Raw genomic sequence first — 26,266 nt, 5'->3', positions numbered from 1 at the left:
TGACTCATTCAGACCTGCAGGCGTAGGGAACCCCACCATGACATTCTTAATGGCTTCAGAAAGACCTTCTCTGAAATTTGCAGCCAGGGCACACTCATTCCATTGAGTAAGCACCGACCATTTACGAAATTTCTGGCAGTACACCTCTGCATCATCTTGCCCCTGAGAGAGGGCCAATAATGCTTTTTCAGCCTGGTTCTCAAGATTAGGTTCCTCATAGAGCAATCCAAGGGCCAGAAAAAACGCATCCACTCTGAGCAATGCAGGATCCCCTGGAGCCAATGCGAAAGCCCAATCTTGAGGATCGCCACGCAAGAAAGAAATAATAATCTTAACTTGCTGAACAGAATCCCCAGAGGAACGAGGTTTCAAAGAAAGAAACAATTTCCAATTGTTCTTAAAATTCAGGAACCTAGATCTATCTCCAGAAAACAACTCCGGAATAGGTATTCTAGGCTCTGACATAGGACTGTGCACAACAAAATCCTGAATACTTTGTACCCTTGCAGCAAGATGATCTACACTGGAGGCTAAACTCTGGATATCCATATCAGCAGCTGAACTCAGAGCCACACCAAGATTAAGAGGAGGATAGAAGCCAGACACACAGCAGCTAGACACACGGCAGCAAAAAAAAAAAATTTCTCCAGGCGTCTTTTCTCCTTCTTCTGCCATGCAATTAACACTTTACTGGCCGGCTGTACTGTTATGATCCCAGTGGCAAGGATCGCAGGTCTGACAAGCTAAGTACTAAAGGACAACTAGCTCTGGGGAAGTGGTAACTAGATTGACCGCAACCTGATCCTATCCGCACACAACTATAGGTAGCCGTGGAACGTTACCTAAAAAATTCCTAGACGTCTTGTCACGGCCTGAGAAACTGACTATTCCTAGAGGGAAAGAAAGTCCTTGCTTGCCTCAGTGAAATGACCCCAAAGATATAGAATAGCCCCCCACAAATATTAACGGTTAGTTAAGGGGAAAGCACAAACGCAGAGATGAAATTAGATTTAGCAAATGAGGCCCGCTAATACTAGAAAGCAGAAAATAGGAAGGGGACTGTGCGGTCAATACAAAACCCTATTCAAAATATCCACGCAGAGATTGCTCGAGCCCCTCGCACCAACTAACGGTGCGGGGGAAGCAACTCCGTACCCCAGAGCTTACCAGCAAAAAGAAATCACATATTAGCAAGCTGGACTAGACTCATCATACACAGAAATCATATTGCAAGCAGATGAGCAAAAAATATTCAAACAGAACTTAGCTTATCCTGAAGAGGCAGAAAACAAGATGATCAAGAGCAATCAGAATAGCACTGAATACATTGACAGCCGGCAACAAGTGGAAGTGAAGCAGAGCTAAATAAGAGCCTCCCTGGTGGATAACGAGGCAGCTGATCCAGCAAGACCTGCAGGATAATAAACCAAACCACCAGGGGGAGCCAAAAAACCAAAGTCACACAATACCATCTGTGACTACAAGAGGGAGCCTGAAAACAGAGTTCACAACAGGCACCCCCCCAGGCATTTGAAACTAAAAGCCAACTTGTGCAGCACTAATGCTGCATTCTAACAAGGTGGCTCTTTTAGTTCTGGTCCCTAGCACTGCTGCAATAATCGCTTTTAAAGTTTGTCCCTCATACCTGTGAAATCGTCCCGGGGCAGGTCTTTCCCCTGAATCCAGATGCCTCACCGCCAGAGCCCGCATCAAAGCGTACCATCCCGTCCGAGGTCACAAAGGGGTTAAAGGGGTTAACTAGTAGGACAGTTATATGGATCATGAAGGGGTTAATCCCATTTTGGGTTATATATTACATTTGATCACTTTTTCTTGCATTTCTTGATGAAGATGCAGTCACTTAAAAACGGCAATTCTGATCTTTCAATTATTTTATTGTTTTTTTATTTCTGAGTTTGATGTGTGGGTTAATTTATTTATATTTTTGTAGATCAGACAGTGATACAAAATATATTTATTCTTTAATTCTTTATTTTTAAATTGTGGAAATAGGGTGATTTAAAATGTTATAATTTTTAATTTTTTACATTTTTTAAAACATTTGTGTTTATTTTTACTCTAGATTTTGATTCTCTCACTTAGTTTTCAGCTATATCTATTTATTTGTTTGTACTTAAAACTGCAATATTACAGTATTTAGAATATATACTGTAGTTGAAATAGCAATATCCCATGAACCTCAGTTTTAGTATAAAGATGGTTGTGGCATAATCTTTATTAGGCCCCTGGCTGACAAGTAAACCTATTAATGGGCGCTCTCTGAAATTACCACTTAAACTCTGTTGCTATTAGAGGCTGATGATGACTGTATAATACAGGTGCCACTTGCTTTATATGGAATTGCAAAGTGCAAATGATGGAAAGTTTTTGGTGATAAATCCTCCTTAGGCTAGGGTCACAAATCCATTTATTCTTTCATTGGAGAAAATCGGACCAGTGTGATTAAATTTTATCAAATGGGGAGAAGATGAAAAAATACATTTCTTTATCTTCTCCATTTTGTATCCGAGTGGGATCTATTGTTTTGAAAGAGGTTTCCTGAAAGTGAAGAACCCCTTTAACGTTGTTATTTTAGCAGGGTGCTCCTCTTTTCTGAGCATTAAGCAACTCAATACTAGTGCTGCACACTTCTACAATGGACAGTACAGGCCAGATTTATTATATACAATTTTTATTTTTTATTTTTTGGTATTGTGGTATTTGACGGCGTTTTTTGGAGAAAAAAATCGCTCAAATGCTGTGCACAATTCATAGATTTTGTGCAAAATAAAAATTGCTATTTTTTAATTTTTGACCTATTTTATAATAATAATAATAATAATTTTTATATAGCGCCAACATATTCCGCAGCACTTTACAATTAAGCGGGGACATGTACAAACAATAAATTCAATACAGGTTAAGACAATTTAAACAGTGACATTAGGAGTGAGGTCCCTGCTCGCAAGCTTACAATCTACAGTTACCTTCCTCGGTGGCACTGGTCAATTGCATGGCATCACCTTCCTCACGGTTCCCATGTATCTCCCCATTTCCTGTAGCACCGACACTTGCCCCTGCTAGGGTTTCCTCAGCCATCTCACTCCGTAGAGCGACGTGGCAGAGCACTCCTGTACCTAGGGACACATCAACTTTCACAGAAAAATCATTATCAGGTTCCGTTGGCACAGGTACAACATTTTCACCATCAATCCTAGGGAAAAAATGGTTATCAGATGCATCATTACAAGGAATTTTAGGTCACATATACCTCTAAAATGTTGCAAAATTTGCATGAACAATTTGTGCCGAAGTTTAAGTACATAAATATATTCCAGGGGAGACAGGAATAGATTTGCAAAAAAAATTTACAACTTATCAAAAAGTTGCAAATGAAGACTTAATAGAAAACATCTGGAAATCCCCCCAGAAATATAACATAAAAAAGAACAAACATGGCTAAAAAAAATGTGGCTTAAAAAAGGCCTAAATTGAAAGATGTTTATGGACTAAAGAAAACAAAACACGCAGAATGCCAAAAGCACAACAAAAAAAGGTGCAAATGCAATAATGAATCAAGCCATAGGAGTATGTAATTTGTGATCAATGGGGACAGTGATGATGATATCTGTAAATTCCTGTGGAATATGATGACACTATATAAGTGAGCATAATAAATAATTATAAATAAGGGTACTTTTTTGCATGTATTATGGAGTGGAAACTATATGTTTTCTACACCAAAATCCATGTAATAAGCCTTTTAACAGTTCAACTTTACTTAACATCAAAGGTTCCATGGTAGCTCTAGTACAGCACGTTTCCAGCCTCCCTTCGTTTCCTGGCACTGCTGGCCCCTGTGACACTCTTTTGTCATATGTGGAGTTGGGAAGGAATTTTTTTCCCCAGTGTGGAGCTTACTCTTTGCCACATGGTGTTTTTTTTGCCTTCCTCTGGATCAACATGTTAGGGCATGTTAGGTTAGGCTATGGGTTGAACTAGATGGACTTAAAGTCTTCCTTCAACCTTAATAACTATGTAACTACGGTATGTAACTATGTAACTCTTTCTGGCTCCACAGCTACCATGCTTTCTGGCCCACTTCTCTGACTCAGTTTCCCATCTAGCTTCCCCTTCTGGGAGGTGAAAAAGGCACCCACTTCCATACCTAATTTGGGCTGTAGGCCCTGGATATCCTGGGAAGGCCCACTGGAATTAGTGGCAGCCGTCCACATGCTGCTCCCCATAAATCTCTGCTATTCTGTACTGATCGGCCCACTGGCCTAGTCTGCCTTTCATCTAATCTAACACCTTCTTAACTCTGCAGCTATCTTCAACTCTATCTAACTAATCAGGGAGTGTCCCCTTTTATTGCCCATGCCCCTCCCTAGCTGGGGCTGTTCCTAACTATATTAACTCTTACCTTACTGTTCAAAACTACTCCCTTAGCTACACTGCCCTCCAGTGTACTTCCCAATTACTATTCTTATTACCCTATCTGATTCCTGTAGTTATATCCTAATACTTTTCCTAGTCTTAACCCACAAACCGACTATTATAGAAATACATTATCAACAAGCCATACTTGAGTCTTCCACAATCAAAATGTCATCAAATTATATAAGCATTATTTACGTTTCTGCAAAAGCATACCCCTTTTATTAGGAAGAGACGAAGAGCATGCTTGCTACTGACATAGAAGGGACGAAGAGCATGCTTGTTACTGACATAGAAGGGACGAAGAGCATGCCTGTTACTGACAGAGAAGGGACGAAGAGCATGCCTGTTACTGACAGAGAAGGGACGAAGAGCATGCCTGTTAGGCCAGGGTCACACTAGACCGTAATACGGACGAGTGCTATGCGATAAAAAATCGCATAGCACTCGGCCCAATGTTAATCTATGGTGCAGCTCCCATCATCCGATATTTTCTCCACCGTATTCAGGATCCAAGTGAAATCGCAGCATGCTGCGATTGTCAGCGTATCTCGGCCGAGACTCGCCAATGCAAGTCTATGGGTGCGAGAAAAAATCGGATTACACACGGACCATGCGTGTGCATTGCGAGAAATACGCAGCGGTGTTCTCTAGAAAAGCCGGTAATTCAATTGCCGGCTTTTCATTTCTCCTGCCTAAACCCGACATGATATGAGACATGGTTTACATACAGTAAACCATGTCATATCCCCCTTTTTTTTGCATATTCCACACTACTAATGTTAGTAGTGTGTATGTGCAAAATTTCGGCGCTGTAGCTATTAAATTTAAGGGTTAAATCGCGGAAAAAAATTGGCGTGGGCTCCCGCACAATTTTCTCCGCCAGAGTGGTAAAGGCAGTGACTGAGAGCAGATACTAATAGCCAGGAGAGGGTCCATGGTTATTGGCCCCCCCTGGCTACAAACATCTGCCCCCAGCCACCCCAGAAAAGGCACATCTGGAAGATGCGCCTATTCTGGCACTTGGCCACTCTCTTCCCACTCCCGTGTAGCGGTGGGATATGGGGTAATGAAGGGTTAATGCCACCTTGCTATTGTAAGGTGACATTAAGCCAGATTAATAATGGAGAGGCGTCAATTATGTCACCTATCCATTATTAATCCAATAGTACGAAATGGTTAATAAAACACACACACACACATTATTAAAAAGTATTTTAATGAAAGAAACAAACAGGTTGTTTTAGCATTTTATTGCTCTCTCAATCCATCCGGAACACCCTCGCTTGGCAAAATAATAAACCAACAATATACATACCCTCTGATGAACTGTCAGGTCCCACGAGGTAATCCATCTGAAGGGGTTAATTATTTTACAGGCAGGAGCTGCGCTAAAGCACTCGCTCGTGTCTGTAATCCCCCGGGTGCTGTAAGGAAAGCAGAGTTATCTTTACTTACATTGAGTTGCAGTGAGGCGCCCTCTGGTGGATGTTCTCATGAACTGGAGCCTTGGAAAAGTTCCCACGCTCGAGTTCATATGAGTTCATCCACCAGAGGGCGCCTCACCGCAACTCAATGTAAGTAAAGATCACTCAGATTTCCTTTCATCACCCGGGGATTACAGACACGAGCGAGTGCTTTAGCGCAGCTCCTGCCTGTAAAATAATTAACCCCTTCAGATGGATTACCTCGTGGGACCTGACAGTTCATCAGAGAGGGTATGTACACTCACCGGCCACTTTATTAGGTACACCATGCTAGTAACGGGTTGGACCCCCTTTTGCCTTCAGAACTGCCTCAATTCTTCGTGGCATAGATTCAACAAGGTGCTGGAAGCATTCCTCAGAGATTTTGGTCCATATTGACATGATGGCATCACACAGTTGCCACAGATTTGTCGGCTGCACATCCCAAAGATGCTCCATACAAGGCAGGATGGATCCATGCTTTCATGTTGTTTACGCCAAATTCTGACCCTACCATCCGAATGTCGCAGCAGAAATCGAGACTCATCAGACCAAGCAACGTTTTTCCAATCTTCTACTGTCCAATTTCGATGAGCTTGTACAAATTGTAGCCTCAGTTTCCTGTTCTTAGCTGAAAGGAGTGGTACCCGGTGTGGTCTTCTGCTGCTGTAGCCCATCTGCCTCAAAGTTCGACGCACTGTGCGTTCAGAGATGCTCTTAGGCCTACCTTGGTTGTAACGGGTGGCGATTTGAGTCACTGTTGCCTTTCTATCAGCTCGAACCAGTCTGCCCATTCTCCTCTGACCTCTGGCATCAACAAGGCATTTCCGCCCACAGAACTGCCGCTCACTGGATTTTTTTTCTTTTTTGGACCATTCTCTGTAAACCCTAGAGATGGTTGTGCGTGAAAATCCCAGTAGATCAGCAGTTTCTGAAATACTCAGACCAGCCCTTCTGGCACCAACAACCATGCCACGTTCAAAGGCACTCAAATCACCTTTCTTCCCCATACTGATGCTCGGTTTGAACTGCAGGAGATTGTCTTGACCATGTCTACATGCCTAAATGCACTGAGTTGCCGCCATGTGATTGGCTGATTAGAAATTAAGTGTTATAAAGAAGTTGGACAGGTGTACCTAATAAAGTGGCCAGTGAGTGTATATTGTGGGTTTATTATTTTGCCAAGCGAGGGTGTTCCGGATGGATTGAGAGAACAATAAAATACTAAAACAACCTGTTTGTTTCTTTCATTAAAATACTTTTTAATAATGTGTGTGTGTTTTTCAACCCATTCAGACAATTGGATTAATAATGGATAGGTGTCATAATTGACGCCTCTCCATTACTAATCTGGCTTAATGTCACCTTACAATAGCAAGGTGGCATTAACCCTTCATTACCCCATATCCCACCGCTACACAGGAGTGGGAAGAGAGTGGCCAAGTGCCAGAATAGGTGCATCTTCCAGATGTGCCTTTTCTGGGGTGGCTGGGGGCAGATGTTTTTAGCCACGGGGGGGCCAATAACCATGGACCCTCTCCTGGCTATTAATATCTGCCCTCAGTCACTGGCTTTACCACTCTGGCGGAGAAAATTGCGCGGGAGCCCACGCCAATTTTTTCCGCGATTTAACCCTTTATTTTAGCAGCTACAGCGCCCACATTTTGCACATACCCACTACTAACGTTAGTAGTGTGGAATATGCAAAAAAAAGGGGGATATGAGATGGTTTACTGTATGTAAACCATGTCTCATATCATGTCGGGTTTAGGCAGGAGTAATGAAAAGCCGGCAATTGAATTACCGGCTTTTAACATATCTCGTGCTGAATTAAATATAAATACAGAATATATATATATGTGTCTCAATGACATATATATATATATATGTATACTGTATATATGTTTTCACGAACATTTGAGCACATAAATCCATTAGATTGGTTTTGCAAGCCTGCGAGAAAATCTCGGCATACGGATGCCATACGGATGTCACACGGATGTCAAAGGGATCATTTGATGCGAGGAAATCGCATCGTCGCACTGCACACGGATCACTGTTTTGGAAACATTTGTGCGATTCTCGTCCGTGAAAAACGGACCGTTTTTTTATAAGTTGTGTGTGTCCCCGGCCTTACTGACATAGAAGGGACGAAGAGCATGCCTGTTAGGGCTCATTTCCACTGGCGAGGAAAACGGACGAGTGCAATCCGATAAAAAATCGGATTGCACTCGGACCAATGTTATTCAATAGGTGTCTTTTCATTTGCGATTTTTTTCTCAGCCAAAATCGGACTGAGAAAAAAATCGCAGCATGCTGCGATTTGGGGCTCATTTCCACATGCGAGTCACATGTCCGTATCTCGCATGTGGAAACCAAGCTGTGGAGCCGGCACTGAGGAGCGGAGCGTGCGGCCACATAGGAACACATGGAGCTGCACAGCTCCGCTCCTGAGTGCCGGCTCCAGGGCTTGGTTTCCACATGCGAGATACGGACGTGTGCCTCACATGTGGAAATGAGCCCTTGCTGCGAGTCTCGGACGAGACTCGCCAATGCAAGTCAATGGGTGCGAGAAAAAAAACGGACGGTATACGGACCATCCGTATTCCGTCCGTTTTATACGGATACATCACCATTCTGTGGCCTCGAACACTGTCCATGGTCCTGTAACTGACTGTATAAAAATAGTTGCAGAGAAAAAAAACGGATTGCATACGGATGTCATACGGATGTAAAACGGATGGTGCGATTAAAAATCGCATTGCACTCGCATTACACTCGCATGACAATCGCATGACAATCACATACGCTACATCCCTTTTTTCGGTCCAGATTACGGACTGATTTGTCTCTCGGTAGTGGAAATGAGCCCTTACTGACATAGAAGGGACGAAGAGCATGCTTGTTACTGACATACTCTTAAGGTACCTTCAAACTAAGCGACGCTGCAGCGATACAGACACTGATGCCGATCGCTGCAGCGTCGCTGTTTGGTCGCTGGAGAGCGGTCACACAGACCGCTCTCCAGCGACCAATGATGCCGAGGTCCCCGGGTAGCCAGGGTAAACATCAGGTTGCTAAGCGCAGGGCCGCGCTTAGTAACCCGATGTTTACCCTGGTTACCAGTGTAAAATGTAAAAAAACAAACAGTACATACTCACCTTCGCGTCCCCCGGTGTCCACTTCCTGCACTGACTGTGAGTGCCCTAACAGCAGAGCGGTGACGTCACCGCTGTGCTGTGCTTTCACTTTATGACCGGCGCTCAGTCAGTGCAGGAAGCGGACGGTGGGGGACGCGAAGGTGAGTATGTACTGTTTGTTTTTTTACATTTTACACTGGTAGCCAGGGTAAACATCGGGTTACTAAGCGCGGCCCTGCGCTTAGTAACCCGATATTTACCCTGGTTACCATTGTAAAACATCGCTGGTATCGTTGCTTTTGTGTCAAACACAACGATACACGGCGATCTGACGACCAAATAAAGTTCTGAACTTTAATCAGCGACCAGCGATATCACAGCAGGATCCTGATCGCTGCTGCGTGTCAAACACAATGATATCGCTAGCCAGGACGCTGCAACGTCACGGATCGCTAGCGATATCGTTTAGTGTGAAGGTACCTTTACACAGACATCTGTTTTTTTTATATCTTAAGTGAGAAAAACAGAATTTTTATCAGTGAGCTGGATCAGGTTTTCATCAGTATTTGATCAGTGTGTCTGTTTTACCATGTGCAGTTTTCTCTCTACCCTCAAAAATGTAAAAAAAAACCTACACAAATTATCCTACTGTTACAGTGTTAAAGGGAATCTGTCACCTCCCTTGGAAGTATGCAAGCTATGAATATGGGCAGATAGGTTACAGAATGATTAAAACAGTCATACCTACATGCTTATATCGGCGGTCCTGTTGTGGAGAAATCTTCTTTTATTCATTTATGGTGAGTTCTTCCAGGCTCTGAGGCGTGCGGTGTCTATAAGAAAACTTTGCCTCCGGCAGGCACCGTCAATCTACTACTTGCACTCTAGTGACCTCTGGCAAAAAAACGGACACACAGATGGTGCATAGATGACGATTAAATGAAAATCGGATGAAAATCAGTTGAGACTCAGCTGAAAACTGTGTGACTTTTCTGTATAAAACTGGGACGATTTTTCATATGCTCATCAGTCCCCGGCCATAGACTTGGTAGGCAATTGTTTCCAAATGTTTCTTTCCCAAATCCCCCTAAAATTGTGTCAGCTGCTCACATAAGCAGCACTAGCCAATCAGATAACAGGGGGAAGGTCTCAGACTTCTAAGGCACAAGGTCATCTGAGAAGCAATTTGACTATTTTATTACAAGATGGACAGGAGCCTAAAACTGAAGATCAATAATAATAATCTTTATTTTTATATAGCGCTAATAATGAATTCCACAGAGCTTTACAGTTTGCACACATTATCATCGCTGTCCCCAATGGGGCTCACAATCTGGAATCCCTATTAGCATGTTTTTGGAGTGTGGGAGGAAACCGGAGTACCCAGAGGAAACCCACACAAACATGGGGAGAACATACAAACTCCTTGCAGATGTTGTCCTTGGTAGGATTTGAACCCAGGACTCCAGCGCTTCGAGGCTGCAGTGCTAACCACTGAGCCACCGTGCTGCTCCAATGGCAGAAAGGACACCAAAGAAAGGAACCAGATAATATTGCTCTATATACCTTGTCATAAATCACATTTTTTTTAAATTAAGGTTAACTAAGGCTTGCTGCAAAATGTTATAGTAATCGCATTGGAAGCCTAAGGTTGGTTGCACATTTGGACCTTTTAGATTTCTGGCGATTTCATTCAGCTTGTGTTTATCATGAGCTGTGACCATCGCCAAGCAATGGCGGCTAATAATGGTAGCCTGTGTTCTTCTAGTACAGCATGAGCCTTTCCTAAATACAATGTTACATTAAATCTGTAAGATGACATCTTTTCTTGATATATCACAGGTTTATATTTATGTAGATGCTGTCATTAACCACATGTGTGGAGCAGGAGTGGGAAAAGGGAATTCCTCTACGTGCGGCAGTCCATACGATACAGATGAAAGAAGCTTCCCTGGTGTGCCATACTCACGTCATGACTTTAATGAAAATAAGTGTAAAACTGGAAGCGGCAACGTTGAGAACTATGGAGATGCAGACCAGGTACAATACCGATAAACTGGAACCATTAAAATGTAAAGTAAACTTTTTAAACTTGACTAAACTAAAGCATTCAATCAAGTAATGGCTATGATAAGACTATACTTCTTAGAGGGCATCCAAATGACTGTGTGCTGCCTGGTTTTATATTGGACAGCAAACCGACCCACTCAATAAATCCTTATTTTTTTATCCTCAACATCAGATGATTATAGGACATACTCTGAGTTTCACAGATTTCATTCTTGGATCTTGTACTATCACGGATGTGTGAATGGATCTAAGAGACTCTACGAGTTTGAGCGCTGTCCAATGAGAATCAGGCATCACCCGGACATTTCATAAGGAAGCGTGAATCCACCTTAATAATTTTACCCACTACTTTCTCTACACAGGTCAGAGATTGTCGTCTTTTGAGCCTTCTGGATTTGGCATTGGAAAATCAATCTGTCCGTTCTAGTATTACAGACTATTTGAACATGCTCATTGATATCGGTGTGGCTGGCTTTAGACTTGATGCTGCTAAACATATGTGGCCGGGGGATATTCAAGCCATTATCAGTAGACTAAACAACCTGAACACTCAGTGGTTTCTCAATGGGACCCGTCCATTTATTTTCCAGGAGGTAAAAAATGTTCTTGTAACCAAAACTTTTAGCAAAGTATTACGTAACTGGTGCGGTATCTACTAATCACAATGTTTCAATAATATAAATCAAGATTTGAAAAACAATTTATTCACTTTTATGCATTAGCGCAAAATATATATATGTCCTTTAGATGCCACTCTCAACTGCTGCTGCTACTGATCTCTAATATTGACTCTACTTTTCCAATCTGTTGGTCTCTATTGCATAGTGGTATACATAGAGACATAGAGTCTTCCCACACTTGGTTCCAGGCTTGCTTGGTCTTCACTGGAGACTTCCAAAGTGGATTTAGATCCAAATAGCAAAGCTGGAGTGTAGAGAAAAAAAATACAGAGGGCGTCATACATTATATTTAAATAGGGCATAATGCAGGCTAAAAATTTAGACAAATGCTTACTATTAGAGTGAAAACCATAGGTTCTGATCCCTTCTTTGATATCTAGACCTAGCTCCAGTTTGGATGTTACCGGTAAGGACTGAATAGTGTACGTGGTTCCCACAAACCACAACAAACTTGAGATCCATGCTACTCTGGTGATCAAGGATTCACATACATTGCTGAAATATTATAGTGCCTCACCAGGAGGTCTTGAAGTGCCTTGTTCTGGTTTGTTGGAACCACAGACACTGGTTTCTCTTTTCTACCTTGTGGATTTTACTGATCCTTGGATTAGATAATGGCAAATGCACAGGGCAACACTGTTAGGTGACCAATATTCATGGTGTCAACAGATATTTTAGTCTTGAGGTAATACACCACTGTTTTGCACTCAGTTTTGTCCTGAAGTCCCATAGAGAATGATTGGATTTGCAGCTGAACATCAAACTGCTGCTTCATTTTGTAACAAGGATACAAAAGGATATATAAAGATTGGTATGAGTCCCAATGGTCAGACTCCGACTGAGCCATAAGCGATCACTGGAAAATGTATCTAAATTCTGTTTGATTCTATTAATCATGTTACATTACTCTTCCTTTTCATATAGAGAATCATGACTAATTGATTATGATACTATGATTTATCATGATTTTTCTTCTACATATCTCCACATTATCTTTACTTTAACAGATGTGTTGGGATATGATTCTGTGGCACTTACTAATATAGTAATTTTACAGGTTTTCCTCCTGTGCTTGCTAGCACAAGATTCCTTGCAACCTGCAAAGCTCTCCACTTCTTGTAGAGGAGCATGAGGCCAGACCTGTCCATCATCTTTCTCTAATTGATAAACAGATTTCCCACGTGAAGTGTTTTTCAAGTGGACCTGGCTGATGGACAGATTTGTCATATACTCCAACATTTTAAGAATGAGAGAACAGTGCAGAAAGAGCTATAGGGGTGAATGCCATAAAATCATGTCTCCAACACATTTGTTAAAATAAAGTGGCACAACTTATAGGTTTTTCTTTTACACGAATACTGCGTTTTGCAGACGTCAATTTTAAAATTGAAAATTTCACTATACTAGAAAGTGTCTAGGGTATATTTTATGTGTAGATTGAGACTGGGCTGCAAATGAGATCGTGATTCATGTAATGTTTTTCTTCAGGTGATTGATCTAGGTGGAGAAGGAATTTCGGCCAAAGAGTATCTTAGCATTGGTCGAGTAACGGAATTTAAATATGGGACCAAACTTGGAAAAGTTATCCGTAGGTGGGAAGGAGAAAAGATGGCATATCTCAAGTAAGTTTAAAAGGGGGTAGTAATTGATAGCCTTAACATACAGTTTAAGACTTCACTTAACCACTGTAATATCTTTCAGAAATTGGGGAGAAGACTGGGGTTTTATGCCAACTGATAGGGCCTTAGTTTTTGTTGACAACCATGATAACCAAAGAGGCCATGGTGCTGGAGAAGCCTCTATTCTCACCTACATCGATGCCCGGTAAGGATAAATCTCCTTCAAAGTATTTTTGAAAATTTACACAGGTCTTTTTCAAAACCCTTAACATTAATAATCTTTACAGTTTGTACAAAATGGCAGTGGGCTTCATGTTGGCACATCCATATGGATTTACCCGTATCATGTCGAGTTTTAGTTGGCCTAGAAACTATGTAAATGGAAAGGTAAGAGACAAATTTGAAAGAAGAAGAATTTTGTTGAATGTGAGTTGCCACAGAATTGGTTGATAAAGCAGGTGTTGGTAACTATTAGGCCACGTTCACGTTTTCAGTATTTGGTCAGTATTTTACACCAGTATTTGCAAGCCAAAATCATTAGAGGAACAATAAGAGAAAAAGTATAATAGAAACGTCACTGCTTCTTCATTTATCACCCACTCATGGTTTTGGCTTACAGATACTGATGTAAAATACTGACCAAATAGTGAACGTTTAAACATGGCATTGACATGAGAACGTTTCTGGGCTGTGGCCTATAGCATTTTTTTCTAGAATACCTTGTATATATGTCCTTAGTACAATATATCTACTATATAATTGTCTAAGGGTCACTTCCGTCTGTCTGTCCTTCTGTCTGTCTGCCTGTCACGGTTATTCATTCGCTGATTGGTCTCGCCTGCTGCCTGTCATGGCTGCCGCGACCAATCAGCGACGGGCACAGTCCGGAAGAAAATGGCCGCTCCTTCCTCCCCGCAGTCAGTGCCCGCTCCGTACTCCCCTCCAGTCGGCGCTCACACAGGGTTAATGGCAGCGTTAACCAACTGCGCTATGCCGCAATCGGTTAATGCTGCTATTAACCCTGTGTGACCAACATTTTACTATTGATGCTGCCTATGCGGCGTCAATAGTAAAAATATCTAATGTTAAAAATAATAATAAAAAAAAAAATAATTTTATACTCACCGTCCGTCGGCCCCTCGGATCCACAACAGGCCTTCCCTGCTCGCGACGCTCCGGTAACCGGTACATGCTGCGATCTCGCGAGATGATGACGTGCGGTCTCGCGAGACCGCTACGTCACCATCTCGTGAGACCGCAATGCAATCTTCAGACCGGAGCGCGCGATGAGCATCGGTAACCGGCTGCTTCGATCCTGAGGCTCCGGAAGGTGAGTATATAACTATTTTTTATTTTAATTCTTTTTTTTTAACAGGGATATGATGCATACTACGTGACTGGGCAGTATACTATGTGACTGGGCACTATACTGCGTGACTGGGCAGTATACTATGTGGCTGGCCAATATACTACGTGGCTGGGCAATATACTACGTGACTGGGCAGTATACTATGTGGCTGGCCAATATACTACGTGGCTGGGCAGTATACTATGTGGCTGGGCAGTATACTATGTGGCTGGGCAGTATACTATGGGGCTGGGCAGTATACTATGGGGCTGGGCAGTATACTATGGGGCTGGGCAGTATACTATGTGGCTGGGCAGTATACTATGTGGCTGGGCAGTATACTATGTGGCTGGGCAGTATACTATGTGGCTGGGCAGTATACTATGTGGCTGGGCAGTATACTGTGTGGCTGGGCAGTATACTATGTGGCTGGGCAGTATACTATGGGGCTGGGCAGTATACTATGGGGCTGGGCAGTATACTATGTGGCTGGGCAGTATACTATGTGGCTGGGCAGTATACTATGTGGCTGGGCAGTATACTATGTGGCTGGGCAGTATACTATGTGGCTGGGCAGTATACTGTGTGGCTGGGCAGTATACTATGTGGCTGGGCAGTATACTATGTGGCTGGGCAGTATACTACGTGGCTGGGCAATATACTACGTGACTGGGCAATATACTATGTGGCAGGGCACTATACTACGTGGCTGGGCAGTATACTATGTGGCTGGGCAGTATACTGTGTGGCTGGGCAGTATACTATGTGGCTGGGCAGTATACTATGTGGCTGGGCAGTATACTACGTGGCTGGGCAATATACTACGTGACTGGGCAATATACTATGTGGCAGGGCACTATACTACGTGGCTGGGCAGTATACTATGTGGCTGGGCAATATACTACGTGGCTGGGCAATATACTACGTGGCTGGGCAATATACTACGTGGCTGGGCAATAGCATATTCTAGAATACCTGATGCGTTAGAATCGGGCCACCATCTAGTAGTACTATACTTTTCTTTCTATTTTTGCTATGCATACAGCATTGTGTAAATCTCCAATCTGCATACTGACCCTGAATACCTTCATTGCTCTTTGTAAGACCTAAGCTATGGTCATACAGGTTACCAATGTAAAACAATATATATATTTTATATTCTTAGATCTTATAATGCACATCATTTCCACTGCCAATGTCAGTTGGTATCCATACGCGAGTTATTAAGACCAATTGTGAAGGAAATCTAATATATAAAGCTGAATGCGTGTGTGTATGTGTGTATGTCCGGGATTGGCATCTGCACCGTCGCAGCTACAGCCACAAAAATTTGCACAGTCACACGTCTGGACCCTGAGAGCGTCATAGGCTATGTTGTGAGGCAAAATTTTAACCCTGCGCATTCCAATTCACCCAACAATTACATAATGGGGAAAAAGTGAAAGGAAACGTGTTGGAGGCAAATTGACAGCTGCCAGATGTGAACAAGGGGGACTTAAAGAGTGAGAGCGATGGCGCCAAAGAGTATATACCGTACAGTTGCTAAGGTGGGGCCCCGACATGGGATACTCACCACACACGGGGATATGAACACACACACAAAATGCGCCACACACTACCACGTGCTTGATCACATATACCACCCTCAGCACACATTTCACCACACATACACCAACCTCGCCACATAAAAGTCGAAACACAAAAGTTGCCACTCAAAATTCGCCACATGCAAAGCTCGCCACATGCAAAATTAGGCACACACAAAACTCGCCACACGTGCAAAACTCACCTCATGGAAAACTCGCCACACACAAAACTTGCCCACGCGGAAAATTTGCCACAGGCACAAAAGTTGCAACATATGCAAAAGTTGCCTCACACAAAACTTGCACATACTCAAAACGCAACGCACATAAAACTCGCCACGCGCAAAACTTGCTCCACACACTAACCTGTCACATGCAACTCGACACACAAAAAGTTGCTACACGCATGTCGCCACACAAAACTCATCTCACAAAAGTCGCTACATGCATGTCGCCACATGCAACTCAACACACACAACTTGACACATGAAACTCGCCCTAACACACACACAAGTCTGGTATTATCCTTCAAAAACAAAAATCTGATTAATAAGCAGACAAATTACAAGAGCAACAAATGTACCATATAGGAAATACGGCACCTGTCAGTCACATGACCTGTCTATTATGTGTATGTGTGAGCTAATATATACTGCCAGGGGGGAGGGCTTCGTGTTGGCTGGGGATTTATCAGGCTGCCAATTTAGCTTACAAATACTGAGGTAAAAATACTGACCAAATAACGTGTGAATGAGGTCTAATACAGGAGGAGATGACACACAGATATGTACTATATACAGGAGGAGATGACATACAGGTACATACTATATATAGGGGAGATGACACACAGGTATATACTATATACAGGAGGAGACGACACACAGGTATATACTATATACAGGAACAGATGACACAGGTATATACTATATACAGGAGGAGATGACACACAGGTATATTCTATATATAGGAGGAGATGACATACAGATATATACTATATACAGGAGGAGATGGCATACAGGTACATACTATATACAGGGGAGATGACACACAGGTATATACTATATACAGGAGGAGATGACATACAGCAGGTATATACTATATACAGGGGAGATGACATACAGGTATATACTATATACAGTACAGATGACATACAGGTATATGCTATACACAGGAGGAGAAGACACATGGGTATATAAAATATACAGGAGATGACATACAGCAGGTATATACTATTTACAGGGGAGATGACATACAGGTGTATACTATATATAAGGGAGATGACAAGCATGTTTATACTGAGGGGAAAATGAGAGGTGTGAGGTGAAAATGAGAGGTGTGAGGTGAAAATGAGAGGTGTGAGGTGAAAATGAAAAGGTGTGAGTGCAAAATGAGAGGAGCGAGGGAAAATATTGGAGTGATAGGAAAATGACAGATGTGAGGTCGAAATGACAAGTGTTAGGGGGGAATGAGAGGAGTGAGGGGGGAATGAGAGGAGTGAGGGGGAAAATAAGAGGAGTGAGGGGGAAAATGAGAGATGTGAGGGGGAAAATGAGAGAAGTGAGCTGCTAAATGAGAGGCGTGATGGGAAAATAAGAGAAGTGAGGTGCTATAACTAACCACAGATATTTACTATGCCCAGGCAATGACGGGCTCTTCAGCTAGTACTGTATATAATGCGTAGGGGAAGAGTATAACATCAATACAGTTAAATTTAGTTGACAAAAGGGGGGCACTGGTTATACAAGTATTGCAAGCACAAAGCATCTTTCCATGGAGGTGTAAAACATGGCAGGTCAGCTCCTGGACTCTAAGCTTCAAATGGAAACAAATGGTTTGTGATTAGGCAGCATATTTCCTATTGACTGTATAGAGAGGAGTGGAGATGCAGGGTATTTGAAATGCAAGGCCATAAATTAGCCCATCATCCATGGGTGGCACAAAAGACAGTTGTTCACATGTAGGGACTGCCGATGCTGCTTGTGGTCCATAATTCATTTTCTCCTTCCCCCAAGGAAACAGAAGCAGAATAAATAGGTATTTCTGTTATTTCTCCCTTTTTAATTATAACTGTTTTGCATATTTGTGGGTCATTTTATTTTTTATCTTTTTACATATTTGTAAGCACTGCATATTTTTATATTAAAGGGGATATCAGGGACTTTAAAAAAAGTAATGTAGTTACTAACAGAGGCAACTACCTCCCTGTTGTACTCGGCGCCGATCATTGACCACCACCCTGTCAGAGATTCAGCTACTTACTGTCAACAGAGCAGTGGTTTCTCTTCCTGTTGACAGGGCGCGACTAATGGCGTCATGCTGATTGACAGCTGTATTTCTGTTGCCTAATTGGGTGAAGCCAGCTGTCAATCAGCATGATGCCAGTAGTCCCGCCTTGTCAACAGGAAGAGAAACTGCTGCTCTGTTGACATGCCTTTTTTTTAGGTCCCAGATATTCCCTTTAAAGTTTAAAATCTTTAATAAGTTTGATCTTTGTGTGCTCTAAAGAATCCATAGACTTTCTTGTTTCTTGTCATTGTCATACTAGAAGACCCAGCCATAACCCAACTTAAATGAGGCAAGGACATTGTTGGCCAAAAGCTAACGATACATGACCCCATCAATCCTCCTCAATACGGTGCAGTCATTTTGTCTCTCACAGTTGAAGTGTACCTACAATAAAAATTACAGACCTGTCCATTCTTTGTAGGTGGGAAAACTTCCAAAATTAGCAGTGTATCAAATACTTATTTTCTCCTCTGTAACTGTGGGAGACGATTGCTGTCCACATTGGTGATGCAATGTTAAAAGTGAGAAACTTATGCTTAAGGGTCAGAAACCAGCTTAAATGGCGATAATGTACTTGAAGATAAATTAAAAGATAAAAGCAGTCTTAATATTCAAATTTATAAAGAAATACAGTCAGCATTGAGTTATTTCATTATATATATACACAGCACTGACCAAAAGTGTGGACACACCTTCTCATTTAAAAATTTTTGCATTCAGCAATCCCTGCCAGTGCTCAAAAAGTACAAAGTGCAGGGTGCATTTAATAATCCTTACCAGTGCTCATGCTGGACGTACTAGTGCCTCAACCCCACACACCAACGCGCGTTTCACACGTTGCTTCATCAGGGAGTCACTTTGCACTTTGTACCTCTGGAAATGTTTACAGGGGCTCATACACATCTATTTAGCATATATCTATTATTACTGGTATCTTACCTTTAGGATAACTTATTAGTATCTATTATGCCCCTTTTTCTTTCCTCATAGCTGCTCATGCATATATTATTAATTTAATAAGAAGCAAGGGTATGATTATTTTTATGGATTCTAATATGGTGGATATTGATTCACCCCACTTATAAATTGCCCTTGTATATTGCTTCTGGTATTGATTTACAGTATGTGCCTCCTCCAATTTTTATTGGAATTTCTTTGTGTTTAGTTTTGTTTAGTGTCTTATAACAATAAAATACAGTTAGGTCCATATATATTTGGACAGAGACAACATTTTTCGAATTTTGGTTATAGACATTAGCACAATGAATTTTAAACAAAATAATTCAGATGAAGTTGAAGTTCAGACTTTCAGCTTTCATTTGAGGGTATCCACATTAAAATTGGATGAAGGGTTTAGGAGTTTCAGCTCCTTAACATGTGCCACCCTGTTTTTAAAGGGACCAAAAGTAATTGGACAGATTCAATGATTGTAAATAAAATATTCATTTTTAGTACTTGGTTGCAAACCATTTGTTGGCAATGACTGCCTTAAGTCTTGAACTCGTGGACATCACCAGACGCTGTGTTTCCTCCTTTTTGATGCTCTGCCAGGCCTTCACTGCAGTGGTTTTCAGTTGCTGTTTGTTTGTGGGCCTTTCTGTCTGAAGTTTAGTCTTTAACAAGTGAAATACATGCTCAATTGGGTTGAGATCAGGTGGCTGACTTGGCCATTCAGGAATATTCCACTTCTTTGCTTTAATAAACTCCTGGGTTGCTTTGGCTTTATGCTTTGGGTCATTGTCCATCTGTAGTATGAAACAACGACCGATCAGTTTGGCTGCATTTGGCTGGATCTGAGCACACAGTATGGCTCTGAATACCTCAGAATTCATTCGGCTGCTTCTGTCCTGTGTCACATCATCAATAAACACTAGTGACCCAGTGCCACTGGCAGCCATGCATGCCCATGCCATCACACTGCCTCCGCCATGTTTTACAGATGATGTGGTATGCTTTGGATCATGAGCTGTACCACGCCTTCGCCATACTTTTCTATTTCCATCATTCTGGTAGAGGTTGATCTTGGTTTCATCTGTCCAGAAAATGTTTTTCCAGAACTGTGCTGGCTTTTTTAGATGTTTTTTAGCAAAGTCTAGTCTAGCCTCTTTATTCGTGATGCTTATGAGTGGCTTGCACCGTGCAGTGAACCCTCTGTATTTACTTTCATGCAGTCTTCTCTTTATGGTAGATTTGGATATTCATACGCCGACCTCCTGGAGAGTGTTGGTCACTTGGTTGGCTGCTGTGAAGGGGTTTCTCTTCACCATGGAGATTATTCTGCGATCACCCACCACTGTTGTCTTCCGTGGGTGCCCAGGTCTTTTTGCATTGATGAGTTCACCAGTGCTTTCTTTCTTTCTCAGGATGTACCAAACTGTAGATTTTGCCACTCCTAATATTGTAGCAATTTCTCGGATGGGTTTTTTCTGTTTTCGCAGCTTAAGGATGGCTTGTTTCACCTGCATGGAGAGCTCCTTTGACCGCATGTTTACTTCACAGCAAAACCTTCCAAATGCAAGCACTACACCTCAAATCAACTCCAAGCCTTTTATCTGCTTAATTAAGAATGACATAACGAAGGGATTTCCAAACCGAAGAAGAAAGTATTGGACCATAACAGGCACGCACAACCATGTAGTATGAAAAAATGGAAACGTTTTATTCAACACCACAACAAACATAAAAACATTTAAAAATGCAACAAGTGTGAACACAACACCCCTATGCAAAATATAATTGCACCATCAATGCACATATATAAAGGTATAATTTGCAAAAAGCATGCTCGACCAAAACAACCATTATGCACAGCACCACCTATGTTTAGACCTAAACTCTATGGAACCTGTAAGGTGAATCAAACCATGAGCTGGAAAAAGGATGGTGAGGCAGTGTGTGATAAGTCCCTCTGCTACCTAATGGGAGAGGGGAGCGCCTGGGTGAGAAGAAATCAAAGCATGGCTACACCAAGCTCCTAAATGCGCAGGAGGACGGCATGAAGCCGTCAATACTGAACCAGATCAAAAATGGAGCAGGCTGAAGTCACAAAGTTACCAGGCTGGAGGAGTCATGGAGGAGTCATGCAGATGCAGATGCCTGCAGGAGTGGGCATGCAATGAGAACGGGGTGTGAGGAGAAGCCCCACGCGTATCGCTACCGCAGCAGCTTCGTCAGCTCCCTGACGAAGCTGCTGCGGTAGCGATACGCGTGGGGCTTCTCCTCACACCCCGTTCTCATTGCATGCCCACTCCTGCAGGCATCTGCATCTGCATGACTCCTCCATGACTCCTCCAGCCTGGTAACTTTGTGACTTCAGCCTGCTCCATTTTTGATCTGGTTCAGTATTGACGGCTTCATGCCGTCCTCCTGCGCATTTAGGAGCTTGGTGTAGCCATGCTTTGATTTCTTCTCACCCAGGCGCTCCCCTCTCCCATTAGGTAGCAGAGGGACTTATCACACACTGCCTCACCATCCTTTTTCCAGCTCATGGTTTGATTCACCTTACAGGTTCCATAGAGTTTAGGTCTAAACATAGGTGGTGCTGTGCATAATGGTTGTTTTGGTCGAGCATGCTTTTTGCAAATTATACCTTTATATATGTGCATTGATGGTGCAATTATATTTTGCATAGGGGTGTTGTGTTCACACTTGTTGCATTTTTAAATGTTTTTATGTTTGTTGTGGTGTTGAATAAAACGTTTCCATTTTTTCATACTACATGGTTGTGCGTGCCTGTTATGGTCCAATACTTTCTTCTTCGGTTTGGTCTACATTTATCATTGGACTAGGCACTGCACCCTCTTCTTTGATTATTTGCTTTATAGCCTAGGTGCACCCTTCCTTTAAATCTTCAAACGAAGGGATTTCCCACACCTGTCCATGAAATAGCCTTGGAGTCAATTGTCCAATTACTTTTGGTCCCTTTAAAAACAGGGTGGCACATGTTAAGGAGCTGAAACTCCTAAACCCTTCATCCAATTTTAATGTGGATACCCTCAAATGAAAGCTGAAAGTCTGCACTTCAACTGCATCTGAATTGTTTGGTTCAAAGCACAGATTTTCACTGGTCTAATCTCCATTCCTTGTGTTCTTTCGCACAAACAAGTCTCTTCTGCTTGTTGCCTGTCCTTAGCAGTGGTTTCCTAGCAGCTATTTTACCTTGAAGGCCTGCTGCACAAAGTCTCCTCTTGTTGTTGTAGAGATGTGTCTGCTGCTAGAACTCTGTGTGGCATTGACCTGGTCTCTAATCTGAGCTGCTGTTAACCTGCGATTTCTGAGGCTGGTGACTCGGATAAACTTATCCTCAGAAGCAGAGGTGACTCTTGGTCTTCTTTTCCTGGGGCGGTCCTCATGTGAGCCAGTTTCTTTGTAGCGCTTGATTGTTTTTGCAACTGCACTTGGGGACACTTTCAAAGTTTTCCCAATTTTTCGGGCTGACTGATCTTCATTTCTTAAAGCAATGATGGCCACTCGTTGTTCTTTACTTAGCTGCTTTTTTCTTGCCATAATACAAATTCTAACAGTCTGTTCAGTAGGACTATCAGCTGTGTATCCACCAGACTTCTGCACAACACAACTGATGGTCCCAACCCCATTTATAAGACAAGAAATCTCACTTATTAAACCCGACAGGGCACACCTGTGAAGTGAAAACCATTCCCGGTGACTACCTCTTGAAGCTCATCAAGAGAATAACAAGAGTGTGCAAAGCAGTCATCAAAGCAAAAGGTGGCTACTTTGAAGAACCTAGAATATAAGACATATTTTCAGTTGTTTCACACTTTTTTGTTAAGTATACAATTCCACATGTGTTAATTCATAGTTTTGATGCCTTCAGTGTGAATGTACAATTTTCATAGTCCAGAAAATACAGAAAAATCTTTAAATGAGAAGGTGTGTCCAAACTTTTGGTCTGTACTGTATACATATTTATATTATGATTACAGGATATCAATGACTGGATTGGACCTCCGAGCTACAATAATGGCTCCATTAAGGTTGTCACTATCAATGAAGACACCACTTGTGGAAATGGCTGGGTGTGTGAGCACAGATGGAGACAGATAAAGTAAGTTACAATTCACAACCATTGTGATAGAACATTTTTTTCAGTTCTCTTCATTATTAGATTAGTGGAGGATTGTATCAGGGCAACCCCTGTAATAAGCGTCTTCAAGTAGACGTGACAATCGTGGAAATGCCTTGTCCCCTTCATCCATACTTTAAGTATCTTTAATTGGTGCATTGCCTAATGTTACAGCTTTTGCCTAGTTCAAGTCAAATGTACTGACCTGCCATATACTACTTAAAAGAGGTGTGCTGTATGGAGCCGTGTAATCAGCCCTTTCAACAGTTGATAGGCGGGGGTATCTAGAGATGAACCCCAACTGATCTAATATTGATGACCTCTCCTAGGTGGGTTCACAAAAGTGGTAGTGTGCCATGTGACTACCGTTCAGCAATACTACACATACATTTTACTGTGATTGTTAGTTTAGCAGTGCACAGACCCTGATTCATCAAAGAGTTTATGATAGTTTGTGTGAAAAGGTTTGATGAAGAGTCACATCATTTTGCTCACCAGTTTTGGCCAGATTGGCAAAAATTGACAGAGCTCGGGAGGAGCAGGGGCAGGACAGGATGGTGCAATAACCACCCATGAAATTCATCAATAGTAGCAGCATTTCTTCTGCCCAAAGTTTTACTTCACTGCTTGACTGGAGTGACATTCCTGGTGAGATGCACGGAGGCACAAGCTACTAATGAGTTGTGTGAAATTAAGTGGCGTTCACCTCTTAAACAATTTGGCGCAAATTTGGTGCTTCTTATGCCTGCATGCCCTTCATTAAGACAAGCAGAAGAAACACCTGTCTTAATGAATCAGGCCATTGCTTTTATTTTTTCATTTTGTGTTCAGTAACCCCCTCATGAAATTGCGGAATGACACGTCCATTGTGCTACATGGTAATTGGCTGTGTGCTGCACTTTTGCTTTGCTTTTAGTCAATCTATTGTAAAATGTGAAAGTAATCAAGTATATCTCTATGTTCATTTCAAATAGCTGAAAGAATATTTTATACTCACATCATTTGACATTCATCTTTATTATTTTGTAGGAATATGGTAATTTTTCGGAATGTAGCTAATGGTCAAGCTCTCACCAATTGGTGGGACAATGGAGAAAATCAGGTCGCTTTCGGGCGTGGAAACATTGGTTTTATTGTTTTTAACAATGATAACTGGTGAGTGACATTAGTTAAGCAGATTAACATCTATTTATTGCATTCCATGCTCTTCCACTGGAAAATGGCTTTAATGGGAACCTGTCATTCCCCCCTCATACCTGGACTGTCCCCAACCACTGCTATAGCAAATGCATGCTGATTTTTGTATTAAGATCAGGTCTGTTTTGTGAAGTGTCGATGTCTGTATCTTTTAAAAATGAATTTTAATCTGCTGCCTTGGCATGGACTAATGAGGTCCAGTAAGATGTTTGTTGTCCAAACTAATCCTGCTTCGGCTTTTATAGTTATGCTCAAGGAGGTCACATCTTATTCCTGTCTGGATAGGACTGCTGAAAATCTTGTGCATGTGCTACTGAGGACCAACTCTGATGGAGATTTTATGTAGGCTGTTAATCCTGACTAGAGGAATGTAATTAGAGGATCTGAGGCAGGACTATCCCAGGGGATGAGACACTTTGTCAGGACTAGTCCTGCCTCATTACCAAATGCTAAAAAATAACAGTTTAAAAGGTCACGCACATTATAATAAATTGAGTAAACATTTTTTCAGGAACATGGATGTCACCCTGAACACTGGACTTCCTGCTGGCACCTATTGCGATGTCATCTCTGGGGAGAAGAAATTTGCCCGATGTACTGGCAAACAGATCACAGTGAGCAGCACTGGCAAAGCAAATTTCAAAATCAGCAATTTAGCTGAAGACCCATTTGTTGCCATTCACATTAATGCTAAACTGTAAAACTCAGCTATTTCTAATTCCCAAATAAACAAAAGTGCTTAATACTCATTAGCTGCTTTTTCTTTGCAGTAAAATACTAAATAGGAAGAAAATTGATGTAAGATTTACTTTACTTTTAATAGGAGCAAAGAATTATTGTATTTAGTTACAATACATACAGACTTGTAAAATTGCTCTAGTAGAAAAAGAATCTAAGTACGGTTATGTTTCTGCTTGATAAATAATGTGAAGTAGGCATAAAACATCAAAGAGTTCCACAGCTCTTTTATTTTTCTGAATGTGTGAGGTCCTAGTGGCTGGCTCACAGATGATGATCTAACTTAAAATGTTGCTTTCTTTTAGATAGATAAATAGATCGATAGATAGATATTGTTTAATAGAGCTTGTATAAGAAAGCACTTTTTGAAGTTAATGTTTATTAAAATTAGCAATTTGAGATTGACTACCAGGGCTGTGTTGCTTGTAAGCACTGCACTGAAGCGGTCCAGTGCACTCTAGTAATCCTTCCCAGATTCAAAACAGTGCTTGCAAGTGCAGCGCCCCAGAGTCCTGGTCGTTGCAGTACTGTGGCTCCGCCGCTAAGGGGGGCTATGGTACGTCTGATGGCACTGAAGGAGTTCATCTGACCAGGTATCACAGACACCAATACA

The 26,266-nt window shown here is 42.0% G+C and overlaps 1 protein-coding gene across 1 annotated transcript in view; it reads left to right on the top strand.

Moving 5' to 3' along the window:
* LOC143788248 (pancreatic alpha-amylase-like) overlaps positions 1-25,664 on the top strand; it is a 46,004-nt gene extending 20,340 nt beyond the window's left edge. Inside the window, exons 3-10 of the mRNA XM_077277770.1 lie at positions 10,886-11,083; positions 11,476-11,706; positions 13,282-13,415; positions 13,495-13,617; positions 13,700-13,799; positions 23,579-23,700; positions 24,748-24,873; positions 25,427-25,664. Of these exons, the coding sequence (XP_077133885.1) occupies positions 10,886-11,083; positions 11,476-11,706; positions 13,282-13,415; positions 13,495-13,617; positions 13,700-13,799; positions 23,579-23,700; positions 24,748-24,873; positions 25,427-25,616 (1,224 nt within the window). The 3' untranslated portion in view covers positions 25,617-25,664. The remainder of the gene's footprint in view (positions 1-10,885; positions 11,084-11,475; positions 11,707-13,281; positions 13,416-13,494; positions 13,618-13,699; positions 13,800-23,578; positions 23,701-24,747; positions 24,874-25,426) is intronic.
* Positions 25,665-26,266: the final 602 nt, after the last annotated feature.

Source organism: Ranitomeya variabilis, chromosome 8 (genome assembly GCF_051348905.1).
Source record: "Ranitomeya variabilis isolate aRanVar5 chromosome 8, aRanVar5.hap1, whole genome shotgun sequence".
Taxonomy (NCBI): Eukaryota; Metazoa; Chordata; class Amphibia; order Anura; family Dendrobatidae; genus Ranitomeya; species Ranitomeya variabilis.
The sequence above is the reverse complement of the archived record's forward strand: the minus strand, read 5'-3'. Positions and strand labels throughout refer to the sequence as shown.